The sequence below is a fragment of the Mustela nigripes genome, chromosome 14 (assembly GCF_022355385.1).
Source record: "Mustela nigripes isolate SB6536 chromosome 14, MUSNIG.SB6536, whole genome shotgun sequence".
NCBI classification, from domain to species: Eukaryota; Metazoa; Chordata; class Mammalia; order Carnivora; family Mustelidae; genus Mustela; species Mustela nigripes.
In genome coordinates this window covers 61,507,391-61,523,205 of record NC_081570.1, presented here as the reverse complement: position 1 = coordinate 61,523,205, position 15,815 = coordinate 61,507,391, and the positions used below count along the sequence as shown (strand labels likewise).

General features: G+C 32.7%; 1 protein-coding gene across 1 annotated transcript in view; it reads right to left on the bottom strand.

Annotated features, from left to right (window-relative positions):
- The window catches only part of TNNI3K (TNNI3 interacting kinase), a 318,208-nt gene that overhangs the window by 289,710 nt on the left and 12,683 nt on the right, over window positions 1–15,815 (bottom strand). Inside the window, 2 exon segments of the mRNA XM_059375142.1 lie at window positions 9,640–9,737; window positions 11,089–11,174. Coding sequence (XP_059231125.1) covers window positions 9,640–9,737; window positions 11,089–11,174 — 184 coding nt within the window.

Below are 15,815 nucleotides of genomic sequence, written 5' to 3'. Positions count from 1 at the left end.
CACCATATAATCACTATTATCATTTATGCACATTTCCTTCCATTCTTTTTCTCAGGTATGGACCTTCATGAAACTAGATAGAGCACAGACTAGCGCAGCAAAGTAAACTTGTGTTTGCATATAATGGCCACTTCCTACATTTGAGACATGTTCCCTAACTTCTTAAGCCATTTTTTTTCCCTATAATGGAGATCATAACAGTACTAATCTCAGAGTTGTTGTGAGGATTAAATCAAATAATGTAATGTATTTTGCATAATGCTTGACATAATTTTTGTTATTAATTATTATCTACACAATTGAGCTATACTACATATAGAGAAAAATAATTTCCCTTTTTCATTTGGTATAAAATACTGAGAATTTCCAATTGTTTGGCAGATGTAGAGATATGCTATTCAGACTTCCCTTCAAGAAGAGTGTGCTGGGAATGTGGTTAGCTGGCAGCATCCCTTAGCTAGCTCTTTCAAGGATCCACTGGAGCAGTAGAGGTGAGATCTTTCCAACGTGGTCCCCAGTCCTTGACTGGGAAAGCTGATGGTAAAAGAACCATCACTGGTAAAAGAACCAGCCGTTGCCACTCAAGCATTACTCCTTTAATAGACAATTTTTGCTCTGGAGTTCCTATTGGGCTGGTAAAGATTTTAGTAAGTCTGCACTGTGGTCTGACATCTTACCCAGACTATTCTACTACCTTCCTTCCCTTTCACAGGTGTCACTTAAAAATAAATCTCCTGTACTCCAAAATCCCTTTCAGAGCCTGCTTTTTGGAACTCAACTGGCATAACACATCATTTAGCTTTTAAATAAAAGCTAAACTGGGACTTGAACTTAGACTTTCTGATTTTAAGTCATATGCTTTTCTCAATACAAAATGTCACCCTTCACCCCTAATATTCTACTCTCAATTTTTTGTTTCATGTGTAAGCCCTGACCATGTGTTCTTCACCTGTAAAAAGGGAATCTAATAACTGATGTATCCATTTATAGGGTTGTAACAGGATCAAATTGTATAATGTATGTATAATGTTTGTAAACTCAAGATTCTTACAGTATAATTTCATATATTAATATTAATGCCATTCCCAAGATTGACCTATGAGAACATTCATCTTACATCTTAGTCCATTTTATCTCCAAATATGTTTAATCATGAAATACCTCATTACCTTCACCTGCAAGATGTTATACCTGGGCTAAATTATTTTCTATAATACCCTATCTGGTTCAAAGAGTCTAATAGTCCCTGAAATGTCACTTCAAGCTGTAAGGAAGACCAGACCTTGGTTTGGAATGACAATTGGGTTTCTTGGGGTGGAAACAGGCAAATGTAAGAATATATTTTAATAATGTGCTTACTTAAGGATCTTTACAATGCAAGTTACCCAGCCCAGTAATTATTATAGCCTATTAGTGCAAGTAAGGAAAAAGGTAAAAAATCAGTTTTGTAGTCTTCGAAGAGTACTAAGGTTTCTTTTAGGGCAAGAGAGTATACTGAGCTTCAGTATAAAACATATTTAGTTCCAGGCATTAAAGTTTAATGGACTAGAGCTGCCTCATGCATCACAGACATCTCCAATGAAAGTATCCATTAATCAGTATAAAAATAACTGCTCATGAAAGTTCACACCTACATTCCTCTTGTTGAAACAATTCTGAATTTACCTCTGCAAAAGATATCACTTATTAAAGGTTGGTGTGACAGGAATACTTGACTTTGTTTGAAATTTGGAAAACAGGAAAGAAAAAAGAGAACACTCTTAGACTGAGTATCTGTACTCAAAGTAAGACCTCTAACTTTGCTTTTGAACTTTTTTTATCTCATCGTCTCTGTTGACCCTTCTTCCATTTCCTGGTGTTCAATAATACAAAAAGAAAATATCAGAAATTCTATTTGTCTTTATTTATAAAAAAGAATTAAATTTTACTAATATTTCACACAAAAATTTATACTGGTGGTCTCAGTTAATGGATCAATTAGTTATGTGTCACATATAATACCCAAAGTATGATAAATAAATACTTATAATTCCAAATGGAGAGAAGTTGAGAGTTACTTCTCACTTTTTTCTTTAGCATTTAGTAACTACAGATGCATTATTGCTCATGTGTGCTAAATTTAGTGGCTTTATAGATTTTAATATCTAATTTCAACTGAATTTATTTCTAAAAAATTGTCAGATTGTTTTTAAAATATTCCTGTGGGAAAAATCACAGAAGAAATGTATCATTAATATAAGAAGAAGGGAAGGAAAATAGCAGAGCTGGCATGCTGGGTAATTTTCTTTCTAGTAATTTGAGATTTTTATAAGCCAAATTTCCAGGTAAAATTAATGAATAGTTAATCATGTTTGAAAACAAGTTTGTAAAAATATTTTAATATTATCAAAGGGGATATATGAAATATTGATTTATACCAACAAATTTTAACACTCTCTGCCAGAGAGTGTATTTTTACTTAGAAATATTTATTGATAATTTTTTCATAATTATGATTTTGAACAAATATCTGCATTTGGGGAGATAATTTTATGTAGCATATAATAAAAATCTTGGAATCCATTGATCTAAGTGTAGACTTCACTACTTTGATGTTTTTAGGATTATATATTCTCATCTCTTTAGATGTTATAATCCAGAAGATGTGATCCTTTTTGTTTTTTTTTTGGTATAAAATGGCTGAAAATTAGGGGAACCTGAGTGTTCAGTCAGTTAAGCTTCTGACTCGGTTTTGGATCAGTTTATGATCTCAGGTTGTAAGATAAGCCCTGTGTTGGGCTATGTGCTCAGCATGGAATCTGCTTGGGATTCTGTCTCTTCCTCTCCTTCCCCTTGTGCCCCCATGCTCATGGGCTGGCACGTGTGCGCTCTCTCTCTCTCGCTCTCTCTCTCTCAAATCAACCAATTAATAAATAAGTAAATAAGATCTTTTTTTAAAATGGCTGAACATTAATTCTTCAATAAATATTTGTTTGAAATGAAAGTTCAACAATGATAATTAACTTTTAACCAAGTACATGCTACATGCTAGGTACTTCACTAAGTACTGTGCATGGTTTGTCCTTTTTAAAACTATAAACCACTCAATAAAATATGCTATTCTATTTCCTCCATTTCAGACACTGAGGGAGAGAGTAATTTGTTTAAAGATGCATAGCTAGTAAGTCTCAGTACTGAGATATGGAAATAAATAGTCTAGCTTCTAAGCTGACAGTCTTTATTAAGGTATATTATATCAATCAATATCAAGTATTATTTGTGCTAATGCTTGGATACTCATTAATTTCTCAAGACTATTTATCAGGGATCTTTTATAGGTCCTTATACACTGAGTAATTAAAGAAAAAGACTTACTCCCAATGTTACAAGTTCACAAAACATATGAAGTACCCAAATAAATAACTGTAAGTGCTGTAATATAAAACAATGTGAATTTGTAATTGAAACCCCAAAGAGAGTACAATAAAATCTGCTTGGGAGTTCAAGAAGCCTTGAGGGAGCTCAATTTATCTTGGTTTCAAATATGTAATAATCTCTTAAGAAGTAAAGAAATCAAAATATATTTAAGCAGAAGAAATAAGAATAAAAACACTGGGGTAGGAAAAATGCTTGTCCTAAAGAATGAAGTAATCTAGAACAGTGCTTTACAAACTTTAGTATGTAAAACTGTCAGCTGGGATTAAGAACAAAAAACAAAAACTCATTCTCATTGGTTAGGGGTAGGATAGGGAATGAGGTTCTGCATTTCTAAAAATCTCTATTTGAGGCAGGAGCGTCTGGTCTTCTTACCACAATTTGAGTTGCAAGACTTGAACAATGATCCTTATCATTTAGTTTACATCAAAAAACTACTTACATTAAAATTGCCTAGGTTGTTTGTTAAAATTTTAGGTTCCCAGCATATTCTGTATGTACAAAATTTGATTGAAGTGAGATGTGGAGAGAAATATCCATTTTAAACATGTAGTTACCATATAATTCTTATGCATATTAAATTTGAAAACCATTAGAGTTGAAAGAGCAGTGGCCATAAGAAAGTCTGAAAAGTGATTCCAGCAAAGTTGTGAATCAAGGGATTTTGAATATCTTATTTAGGAGCCTCAATTTTATTATGCAGTTAAGGAATAACAACAGTAATTTTTAAACAGAACATTGACATTACAGATTTGTGCCTTATGCAGATCATTTTGGAAGTAATATAAAAATAGATGGGGGCAAGACTAAATAACATGTACAGATTTCCCCCACTGACAAGTAAAATACATAAGATGGAACAAAATACATGACACAACTGTTATAAGTCACTGAAGAATATGAAAAAAAGACTGTGATCTTTGGAAGAAGGGAAAGACATAAGGTAAGCCTCCACAATATTCCATGAGTGCTCTCACTTTCTGCCTGAGATATTTCTCTGTCACAGAAGAGAAAGTGAAAGGGAAATCATAATGAGTTAACAATCGAGATTAAGTTTCTGGGATTATAAAATGACTGCAATTTGTTAACAGGGTAACTGTAGCAGAAGAAGCAGCTACACAAAGAGAGGAGTATAGACATCTGCACAGAGATTCACTATGGATTTTTGAGTTGAACTGTGCAGAAACAGAGACACTCTTTAGTAGATAAGATCACTGATTTATGGCTGGAAAGTATATGGTAATTATGGAAGAGATCATGGAGTAATGGGAAATTTTGGAGTTCCAGAAACCATAATGGAGACTTTACTAAGTGACTTGGGCAATCAGGTAAGATATAAAAAAATCCACACCTTTGGAGTAAGAACCATATTCAGGAGCAAGGACCACATCCTAGAGTAGGAGGTATGCTTTTAGGCTAAGTCTGAAACTCAAATAGACCAACCTCACAAAAAATCAAATCAAAATTGACTAGGTGAAATGTAACTGCCTTCCAAAAACAAAACAAAACAAAACTCAACATCTTTAAAGGAAGATAACATGATGATTTATTGTAACAAATAACACATAAAGTCTAACATCCAATAAAAAATTTAAAAATATGTGAAAAAACTGGAAAATGTAATATACAGTCAAGAGAAAAAACATTCAATAGAAATAAACAATGGGGTAATCCAGATATTAGAGACAACAGATAAGGGATTTAAAACAGTCATTAATGATGGATTCAAGAATTTAAAGGAAAATATGGAAAAGCAAAGGAACAGATGGGTAAACATAGAAAAGAAATTGAAATTATATTTAAACATCAAGGGAAATCCTAGACCTGAAAAATATGGTATCTGAAATGAATAACTCTTAATAGATTATCATCAGAGGGGAGATCACAGAGGAATCATTTTTGAACTTGAATTCAAGTAATTAGAAATAATCAAAATTTAAAAACAGAAAGAAAAATATAGAAGAAAATTAACAGATTATGGAAGATTACCAAACATTCTAACATACATATTTGAAAAAATAATGATCAAAATTTCTGAAATTGATGAAAGCATAAACTTACAGATTTATGAAGTTCAATGGACTCTAAAAAGCACTTTATAGAGAAAATCATATATAGATTTATTATAACCAATGTGCTAAAAATTAAATATATTTTTCTCTAAAGGATATGAAGTATTTATCACAAAAATTCTAACTATATATTGGAATTTATAACATATATAGATATAATGTATAAGACAACAATAGTATAAAGAGTGAAGATAAAGTGGAATCATACTATGGATGGTTATGTTTAAAGTGAAATAGTCTGATATTAATAGATAGTGCATGTGTTTATTGAAGATCTATAATGTAATCACTAATCAGTTAAGAAATAAGGCATATAAGTTTTGCCATAAGAAAATGAAAAGGCAAGCCAAAGATGGGAAAATTTTGCAAAATGTATATCCAACAAAGGACCCTTATCTGAATACATAAAACACATCTTTTCTTATAATTCAGGAAAACAATAAAACAAATTTAAAAATGGGATAAAGATTTGAAAAGACACAACAGCAAAAAAAAAAGTGATAAATAAGCAAATAAAAATCTATTCAACTTCAGTAGCCACCACAGAAATGCAAATTAAGCAATATATTAATATATATACAATAGAAAGGTTAAAATAAAAAATATTGACAAGTGTTGGCAAGACTGTATAACATAATCATTAGAAACAAACACATTGCTAATGGAAATGGAAGATGATAGAACCGACTCGGTAAAAGGGCTTGGCATTTCTTATAAAATAAACATGCACTTATGATGTGATCCACCAATTACATTTCTACACATTTCCCAAGAGAAATAAAGACAAACACTCAAAAAAGATCTGCACATGAATATTAATAGCAGCTTTATAACAGTCAAAATATGGAAAAAAGTCATCTGTCCATAACAAGTAAATTGTTGAACAAATGGCACTATATACATTGAAAGGAATATAGATCCACCATAAAATAAATGAATTACTGAACATACAACAATAGTATTATGCTAAGTGACAGAAACTATATATAAAAGAAAACATACTGAATGAACTGCATTTAGGTAAATTCTAGAAAGGGAAAAATTATACTGATTGAAAACATGTATGTTTTCCAGAGGTCAGGGGGATAAAGGAAGAAATCGACTACAGAGAGGGTATGAAGGATATTTTTTATATGATAAAAAGTCCTATATCATGACTGTGATGACAGTACATGACTATATACATTTTTAAAAGTCATCAAATTGCCCACTTTAAATTGTGAATTTTATTGTACATAAATTATACCTCAATAAATCTAGCCCCTATTTTAAAAATCAAACTAAACAAAAACAAATAAAAAACAAACAAAACAAGTAAGATGAGTGTTAACCAGCCACATGGAATTAAAAAACAGAACACCTGTTCCATTATTATTAAAGAAAGCAGAGTTGCCCTACTGGTAAAAAAATTACCCAGCTCTGAGTTGGATCCAGCATGCCAGGGTATATGATTAAATGAGTTGCTGATGTGATCAATAAAAAGATGTGAAAATCAGATTATGCATTTTGTGAGTGGTAAGAAAAAATAAAGTTCACTTGAAATATTTATAAAAAATCCAAATAAATATACATAAGTAACTAACTGTTCTGTGTGAACTAAAATATTAAAATCAAGGTAGGAAAGGAAAGGAAATAAAGGCAAGGAAATTTCTTTCAGATAAAAGAGATTCTGAGACAAGAAAACTAAAAATGAATGATTCTGGAATCAATTCTAAACAAGAAAAATATAAACAACTTTTTATAAATGACACCAATAAGATAACTAATCAAATTTGAATCTGGACTATAGATTATAATATTGCATCAATATTAAATTTTCTGATTTTGATCATCGTATTGTGATGATGTAAGTGGATTTTCTTTTTCTTAGGCAGGTTAGGGAATGGATAATTAGAACTAGATTTAATGCAGTGGTAGTATGAATGGTAGAATGAATGGTAAAATGAATGGTAGTATGAATGTGTTTTAAAGGAAATTGTAAATTTAATTTTTTTTTGCCTTTATTAAGGAACAAGTAGAATAATCATGCACTCTATTATAGCCTTTTCAAAATCTTTGCCTACCTTATGTCCTAAGACTCTAAATTTGTTTAAACTTGCTAAAAAATATCTAGTCCATATATCCTTCCATAAAATATATGAAAACAGAAGACGTAGAGCAAATGAAATTCGAAATATGGAAATTTAGTTTTGATAAACAGAAGTAGAAGAAATTATGTAAAGATTGTAGCACTAAATTATTCAAAATGCATTTCTATGGTTGTGTCATATTATTAGGAAAACAAACTAATATAGAAAGGAACCCCCCAGTCAGATTCAGAATTCATGGTTTCATATACTGCCTTAAGTTGCTTCTTATTCTTTGGAGCTTTTCTACTTTCATCTCCTGCTAGTCAGCAGAAAAGCCAGATCAGACTCTGCTTACCATATCCTGAACTCAGCCTCAATTCAAGTTTCACAGGATGATTAGGAGGTATTAAAAACAAGTTAGCACATAACTGACACTTTCTCACAGGAAAAAAATGACTAGGCATTGGCTGGGCTCAAAAAAGGATGAATATTAGAGCATCTGCACTATGAATCACAGGAATATGTGAATCTGAATCATGGGAGAATATGGCTTCTTTCCCCTCACCACGATAAACTCTAAAGGATTGGGGAGGGAACCTAGTGAGAAGTGATCCTGATATGAGCAACAGCTGCCCCCCTCCCAACTCCTGCACAAACAAAACTGAAATAAAAATAAAACCCCGTCACAGATTCATATAAAATTAAGAAAGAACAAAATATGCAATATAATGAGAGTCTGAGAGTATGAGCCAACTGCACTTGATCCCAATCACTATTCTGACCTTTACTAGATATGTAACTTTAACCTTCGGTTTCCTTTTCTTTAAAATAATGCTATTATGCGTATCACTAAGTTATATTAATAGTTAAAGAAATAATGTATATAAAACCTAGTATAATACTTAACTCATAAGTATAGAGTAAGTAAAATTATATATTAAAGTGTTATGATTAGAGAAGAAACAGTTTATATTTATTTTATATATTCTATACATTTATATTTATGACAATTTCCAGGATCTATCCCAATACTGAATATCCCAGTTTTTCCAATCCACTTTTATATTTACCTTCTGATCAAGTACTGAATTAGCTGTGAAACAGGGACTGATGCAAGGAAATAAACTGAAGAAAAAGTAGGAAAAATAAAAGAAGGAAAGTAAAGGGAACTCTAGAGGTATTTTTTTTTTGCATGTTTAATTTTTAATTTTTTATAAACAGAGGTATTTTTTTAAAAAGATTTTATATATTTATTTGAGAGACAGAGTGTTGCATGAGTGCGCATGTGAGGAGTGGTGGAGGGAGGGCAGAGGGAGAAGGAGAGAGAGAATCTAAAGCAGACCCCAAACCCAGTACAGAGCCCCATGTAGGGCTCGATCTCAAGATCCTGAGATCGTGACCTGAGCCAAAATCAAGAGTTAGATGCTTAACTAAATGAGCCACCCAGGTGCCTCTAGAGATATTTTTAATTAAGGTAATGTGCAGAAAAATAAATGTAGCTTCAATGTGCTTCTTTCATTCTCAAAGACAACCTCATCCTCTATTGCACAGAGGCAACTTGGTCTCTTGGTGAGAAGCTCTGGCAAAGGGACCAGAAGGCCAGGTCCCAAATCCTGGCTAACCCATTAACTAACCATGTAATCTTGGAGATAATAATGGTATTCACTTATAGTTTCTTGTGAGACTTAAATGAGTTAAACATGGAAAATATTACAGAGTATGTACCTGGTATATAGATGATATCAGGTCAATATAGAGAAAGAGCTTCCCCTAGTAATATAATGCTCTAGTCACTCTGAATGTTTTTCATGATTACCAATTTGCCAACTCCCCATCACACACAGGAAGAAGAAGAAGAAGAAGAAGAAGAAGAAGAAGAAGGAGGAGGTGGAGGAGAAGAAAGAGGAAGAAGAGAAGAAGAACAAGAAGGAGAAGAGGAAAAAGAAGAATAGGAGGAAGAGGGAGGAAGAGGAGGAGGAGAAGAAAAAGAGGAGGAGGGTGAAGGGGAGAAAGGGCAGCAGCAGTCTGAAGATACACATCATCTTAAGTTGTAATACAGTATTATGGGAACAAAAATACTGTACCTTGTAAACTGCCAAGTGCAAGGCTGTAAATCCATTTCTTGTTAGTCGAGATGGGCGAAGCCCTTTTAACATAAGGGTTCTAATATGTGACTTGTTGCCTTAAAGAGAAAAGTGAAAAAAAAGGTTAAATTGTGGGAGTAGAGAAATTGACTTTCAAATCTCTTTTTGACTTAATGATAAATTCACACCGAGGTATGAATATGTCAGACTTGTGGCACCTGGGTGGCTCAGGTGGCTCAGGCAGTTAAGTGGTGAGTGTCTAACTCTTGGTTTTGGCTCAGGTCATAATCTCAGGATCTTGGGATCGCCATGCCTTGGGCTCTATGCTTAACACAGAGTCTGTTTATTTCCCTCCCCCCTGGACAAACATGCTGGGGCTCTTGCTCTTTCTCTCTCTCTCTCTCTCAAATAAATAAATAAATAAAAGAAATCTTTAAAAAAATGTCAGACTGCTGTTCTGAGGGCCATTTGTAAAGTTTTCTATTAATTGACAGCCATCCTTAGTACTGTACACTTCTATTACATGCATAGAACCTTGTATCAGTGGTATTTATTTAATTCATTCTGTTACACTTTTTCTGTAGTACTCTCATTATTGGTTGGTTTTGAAACATAAAAACATGAAAATTCATTTCAATAAACAGTGAAAAATCTTAGATAAAAATCTAGTTGCACTGGATTCCTCAGAACATTATAGCAGTAGAGTTTCTTTAGATCAGAGAAATCTGGAAGAAGGAATCGAGGTTGGAAATGCATGTTTAAATTTGGGAGGAAGATCTGTTAAGTAGAGTCTGTTTAGTTCTTGGAGGAATGCTTAAAAAATATGATTAGAGTTGATATTTCTGCATTGGTGTTTTTTATTTAAAACCCGAGTTTAGTGAATACTAGTTTGTATTAACAAAGTAAATCTTAATCATTCATTAATAAATTTATTAAGTATCTACTATATGCCAGTGCTTGGGATACATCAATGAACAAAACCAATAAAATACAAGTTCAATTAAACTCTAAATCTTCACATTGATCAATCTGCACTTTAAGATTTTATCTTTGGCATTTATCTTACCTTACACATATTTTACTGCAGATTGTAAAGCGATTGCATGATTGTATTTTAGGGAATGCTTTAAGTGCTTCTGAATTTAACCTAATCCCTGACTGGCACTGAATTCCATTTTTTTTTTTTTTTTTTTTTTTTTTTTAGTTTTCAAGCAAATTAAGAGACTTGATTCAGGATAGAAACAAAATGAAACTTAAATTCAGAGCTAAATCCATTGGAACATCTGCCTGGTAGTTACTGCTTCAACTGAAGTTTATCAGAGTTTAGGGACAAAGCAAAAGAGAAAATTAAGCATGAATAGAATTCTCTTGTAGACTATTAAGCAGCTCAAATCATTGACCATAGCTACATATAACTAGTTTGTAAAATACTGAGTTTTAAGCACTCACCTCCACAAACGCAGCATAGATGTAGTAGAGACAGCCCATTCTCTGTGCGGTAATTTAAATTGACTTTATTGAAGGCATCATCAGAGCTGAAAAAAAAGTTTTTCATATGACCAAAGATTTTACCTTTTAGTTTATTATTTTTCAGTTGAAAAATTATGAAGGGAAACCTGTTACTATAAATTCAGAAGTATATCTTTTCTAGGATTTTGTTGTACCTAGAAAAATAATTTTGAATATGCATCCATATAAAGAATACTTAAAGTAGAGAGAACATAATATGAAGAGACAAGTTTAAATTAAGGACCGTTTTGTAGTTTTGTGTTCTATGTATAATTTGAACTTTTCAAGGAATTTTATGAATTAAAATTTATGTATAATTAAAAATATAAATAAAATTTATGTATAATAGAAATAGAAAACAGACATTTGAAAGTAAACTCATTCACATTCAAAATTTCACATCATATTTATGGAGAAAGTCAAGAAATTCCCTTGAAAAAGAAAAAAAAGTGGCATTTGATAAGAGATTGGAGAAAGGTATATAATCCCTGCTGTTTTACAAATTCTGCCTGAAGCAAAGTTTCCTTGTACTTTGATGGGGTCAGATTTCATAGATAAAAGAGGTCTAAACTCTGATCAGGTACTATGATAAAATCCCTGGAGAGAAGTAGTGTTAGTGATTCAATTAGTAAAATCCTTGCCTTTGTGTGAACAAAGACCCTTGCCCCTGGAGGGCCCTAGAGAGCCAAAGGTACCCTTGGAAAAGGAATATAAAGCTAAAATGCTTGACCCCTTGACCTCAATGGTACTCCCAGGGCATTTTTCAGTAGAAATAAGATCACATCCTTGGCCTCCCAGGTCAATTTCCAGTGGCTTCCTGCCTATTTAAATCTCCAGCAGCTTGAGTGAGATAGCATCCTCTTTGGTGAGTGAGACTTCCACATCATTTGTAAAGTACTTACACTTGAAAGGTACTATAAATTCAGGACATTATCTTCAAGGCACCCAGTTAAGCACTTCAAAAGCTATTGGAATATTTAAAATAGAAAAGAAGAGGTGCTATTTCCAGGGTGCTGCTAAAAAGAGAGAACCTCTAAATCTAGAGACATTGAAGGACCTGTCTTGGTGAAAACCTTAATTAGCAATGGCAATTCCAGTGGTTTGTTTTCATAGAATATTCTAGAACATCCTCATACTCATAAACTTCTTGGGTTGCATGTTCAACTTCCCAGCTGCAAAGTCCACAGACATGCTTATTCATATTGAGAAACATACCTCAACTTGCTTTGGAATGCTATATGTAGAAGTACAATACTCAGAGTCATCCTTACAAATGTTAATAATATAATAGATCAAGGAGACAAGAATTTAGGGGAAAATAGCTAAAAGTTTAACTCACTCCTATCTGCACTTCCCCCTCAGTTCAATGAATGATGCTAAAAAATATTTCTGATGAAAATACTACTGTTTTAAATGTCTATCTAAAATGAACCTAATTGTCAATGGTATACCTATTTTATGGTATGTGCAGTAACTGCACAAAATAACATGGTTCTTGGAAATATGCAGCCTTTGCCTGAGTCAGGCTTCTAAACTCTTAAAGCCAATTGTATTACAGATGTCTTGCAGATATTAAACTTAATAGGTAGTACTAAACAAAGTGCACTCAGAAGCCCACTTACAAGTGCATTCACAGAGTTCTACTCGGTGATTATGATTTCAAATAGCATAGGTTTTCTGAAGAGCTGAACTCTGCTTTTAAACCTAGGTGGATGGGATTTTTCTCTTAAAGTCTGCAGGAAATCAGTGTCCATAAATAAAAAGGGAAAGGAAACTGTGACTAGCCATTGAAGGTGTTGATTAACAATGATTTAGAAACCCTGAGCTGCATTGGTTTTTCTTCCCTGGTCCTTCCATTATCCAGCAATGAAAACACACAATAAGATCAAAAGACAGAAAACAAAGTATTGGGTGGGGAAGGAAAGGGAAGGCTTCTGTTAAATGTAAAGAAATATATAACCTTTAGCCTAAAAGAAGAACAGGGAAGGAAGTACCTTTTGAGTTAACTATAATGAACTTAATGGCAAAAGCTGAAAGAAAAGGCTTGGGAGCACCTCTGAAGTAATAAACCCTTGAGAAAATTTGTTTTTCAACATATTTCTAATATTATACAGCAATACCTGCCATGTTTTGATGTTTTAAAAGTGGAAATCATTTTAGCAGTGTAGGGAATCCTTAAAGCTTGGTCCTTGTATTGCAGTCCTATCCTGCTTCTGCCTTTTAAGTAGTTTTTTATTTTTCCTCCCCTCCAATTTGGACAAGTCATTAAACCACTTCAATCTGTAATTTCTTCAGTTATGAAATGATTAAAATAATGCATAGAGATTGTATTATTATGAAGAATGCATGAGGTTAGGGCTTACTGTAGTTCCTAGCACATATGTTTTCAATAAATGGTTATTTTATTATTATTACTATTGTTAACAAGGTCACTGAGCATAAAACTTCCCTTGCATAGTTTAAATCTTGGGAGAATTTTAGCACAACTTTCCCACCAAGTTTTATCTTCTTCAATCTCTCACATCTGATAACCTGCAAAATTTCCTGATTTTGACAATTCTATAGATGTAAGTGTTTTATGCTCATGGTGACTCTCTTCTAGGCTCCTAGAAAATGTCTTCACATGCTTTCACATGCTTTTAAAAAGACTACCAAATTGGACGTTGTGACACCTAGCACCCGTCAGTGACTCAGAGCAACTACTAGAATCATAATTTTGTAATGTCAGTCCAGGGGCATCATGGGAAGGCTATTTTCAACACTGGAGATATTAAAATAACTAAAATGGAAAAAAGGGGAGAGCTTAAAAATCCAAGGGGAAGAAAAAAGTTGCACTAAGAGGTTTTATGAGAAGATAGATTCAATTGCTTTCTTATTCCATGATCTATCAATCATCATCAAATGATGCATTCGATCAGTCTGGCGCAACACCTACTGAACACCAACTGGGTGCCCCACCTCTGTTCTTAATAATCACCTTACCATGTTCTCAACTTGATTTAAAACTACTTGATTTAAAACTACTCATATGTCCTGGATCCTTTAAGTGCATTAGTCCTGGATAAATGCATGCTAGATAGAATTCTACAATTGACTCCAGGAGCATTAGTCCTGATTTCTAATGCCCCGATCAGCTTTGCAAAGAAAGTAAACATTGAATAAACAAAAAATACAAGATACTAAAGTTTATTTCCTTATTTAAAATAAGAATAATCCTAAATGAATAAATATTGTTTGCATACGTAAAATTGAAAGCATGAATTATATTAGTGACTTCTTGTTCAACAATCAATTCTTAACTCACTGAATCTTAAAGTAGACTTGACCATTCATATGTGACTTGGTATATAGTCTTAAAGAGCTCCTTGCTCAAAACTACTGTCTGTTATTTTGTTCTTCTCTTGAATTATATCCTCCTTGAACTCATGCAACTTCTATTAATGCCAACAAAATGAATCAACAGAGAATAGGCTCCCACAATATTTGACAGTCAAGTGCAATTTTAATAGTACAATTTTTATCTTAACTTTAATAACTGGAATGTAATTTTTTTAATGAGTTATTTTGGGGCTATATTTGAATCCTAATTCTCACTTCCCATTAACTTCTAGTCAAATGTTTCTGTTTTGAAACATGTAATTAAAATATTCAAGGTTTTAATGCAATCATTCCTAGGAGAGATATTTCAAATTCTCTTCTTTTGCCTCTTCTAAAGGAACTGTGTGTGTCAAATTCACTGTCAATTGAACATCACTTATGTATTCTAATACCCTAAGCTCAATTTATTTTTTAATTTTCCCTTACATTTTTCATCACCTGCCATGTCATACTGTAACTTAACATATCCTAATGAGTTCGTAGTGCTTGCTGAGGTATGGATGGAGTTCCTAATTAAAATGAAGTCACTATTATGAATATATTTCTAACAGTAAATTCTGTCCTTAATCATTAAAAATGGTAGTTTTGTATCCAAAGGTTACTTTCTTTCTTGTAGCATAATGAACTCTTTTCTTAGCCTTTACCTTTTATACAGAAGAGTATGCAGTTTCATGATCCAATTATACTTCTTTCTCATGACCTCATCGTTTCAAGAAAATATCTGACATGACCACAATTGGAAACTAATTAAATTGTAACATTTGAACAGTTGGCCAAAAATAACATACCCAATCCAAAATATTCTGATAGGTAGATGCATTTTCTAAAATTAATTAATTTGCTGAAATTTAGGGAAAGAAGAAAAGGATTTGTTTTAGATCATCTAGTTTCCCAAATTGATAATTAGGTTTCAAATGGCTGATTGTAATTTTTTTTTGTTTTATTTAACTTCAAGTTAGTTAACATACAGTGTATTATTAATTAATTTCAGGAGTAGAATTTTGTGATTCCTCAGTTACATTACCTCAAGTCCCATTACATCACATGCCCTCCTTAAAGCCCACCACCCATTTACCCCTTCCCCCACCCGCCTCCCCTCCAGAAATCGTCAGTTTGTTCTCTGTAGTTAAGTCTCTTATTGTCTCCCTCTCTGTTTTTATCTTATTTTATTTTCCTTCCCTTCTCCAATGTTCATCTGTTTTGTTTCTTAAATTCCACATGAGTGAAATCATTTGGTATTTGTCTCTCTCTGACATTTCACTGAGCATAATACATTCTAATTCCATCCA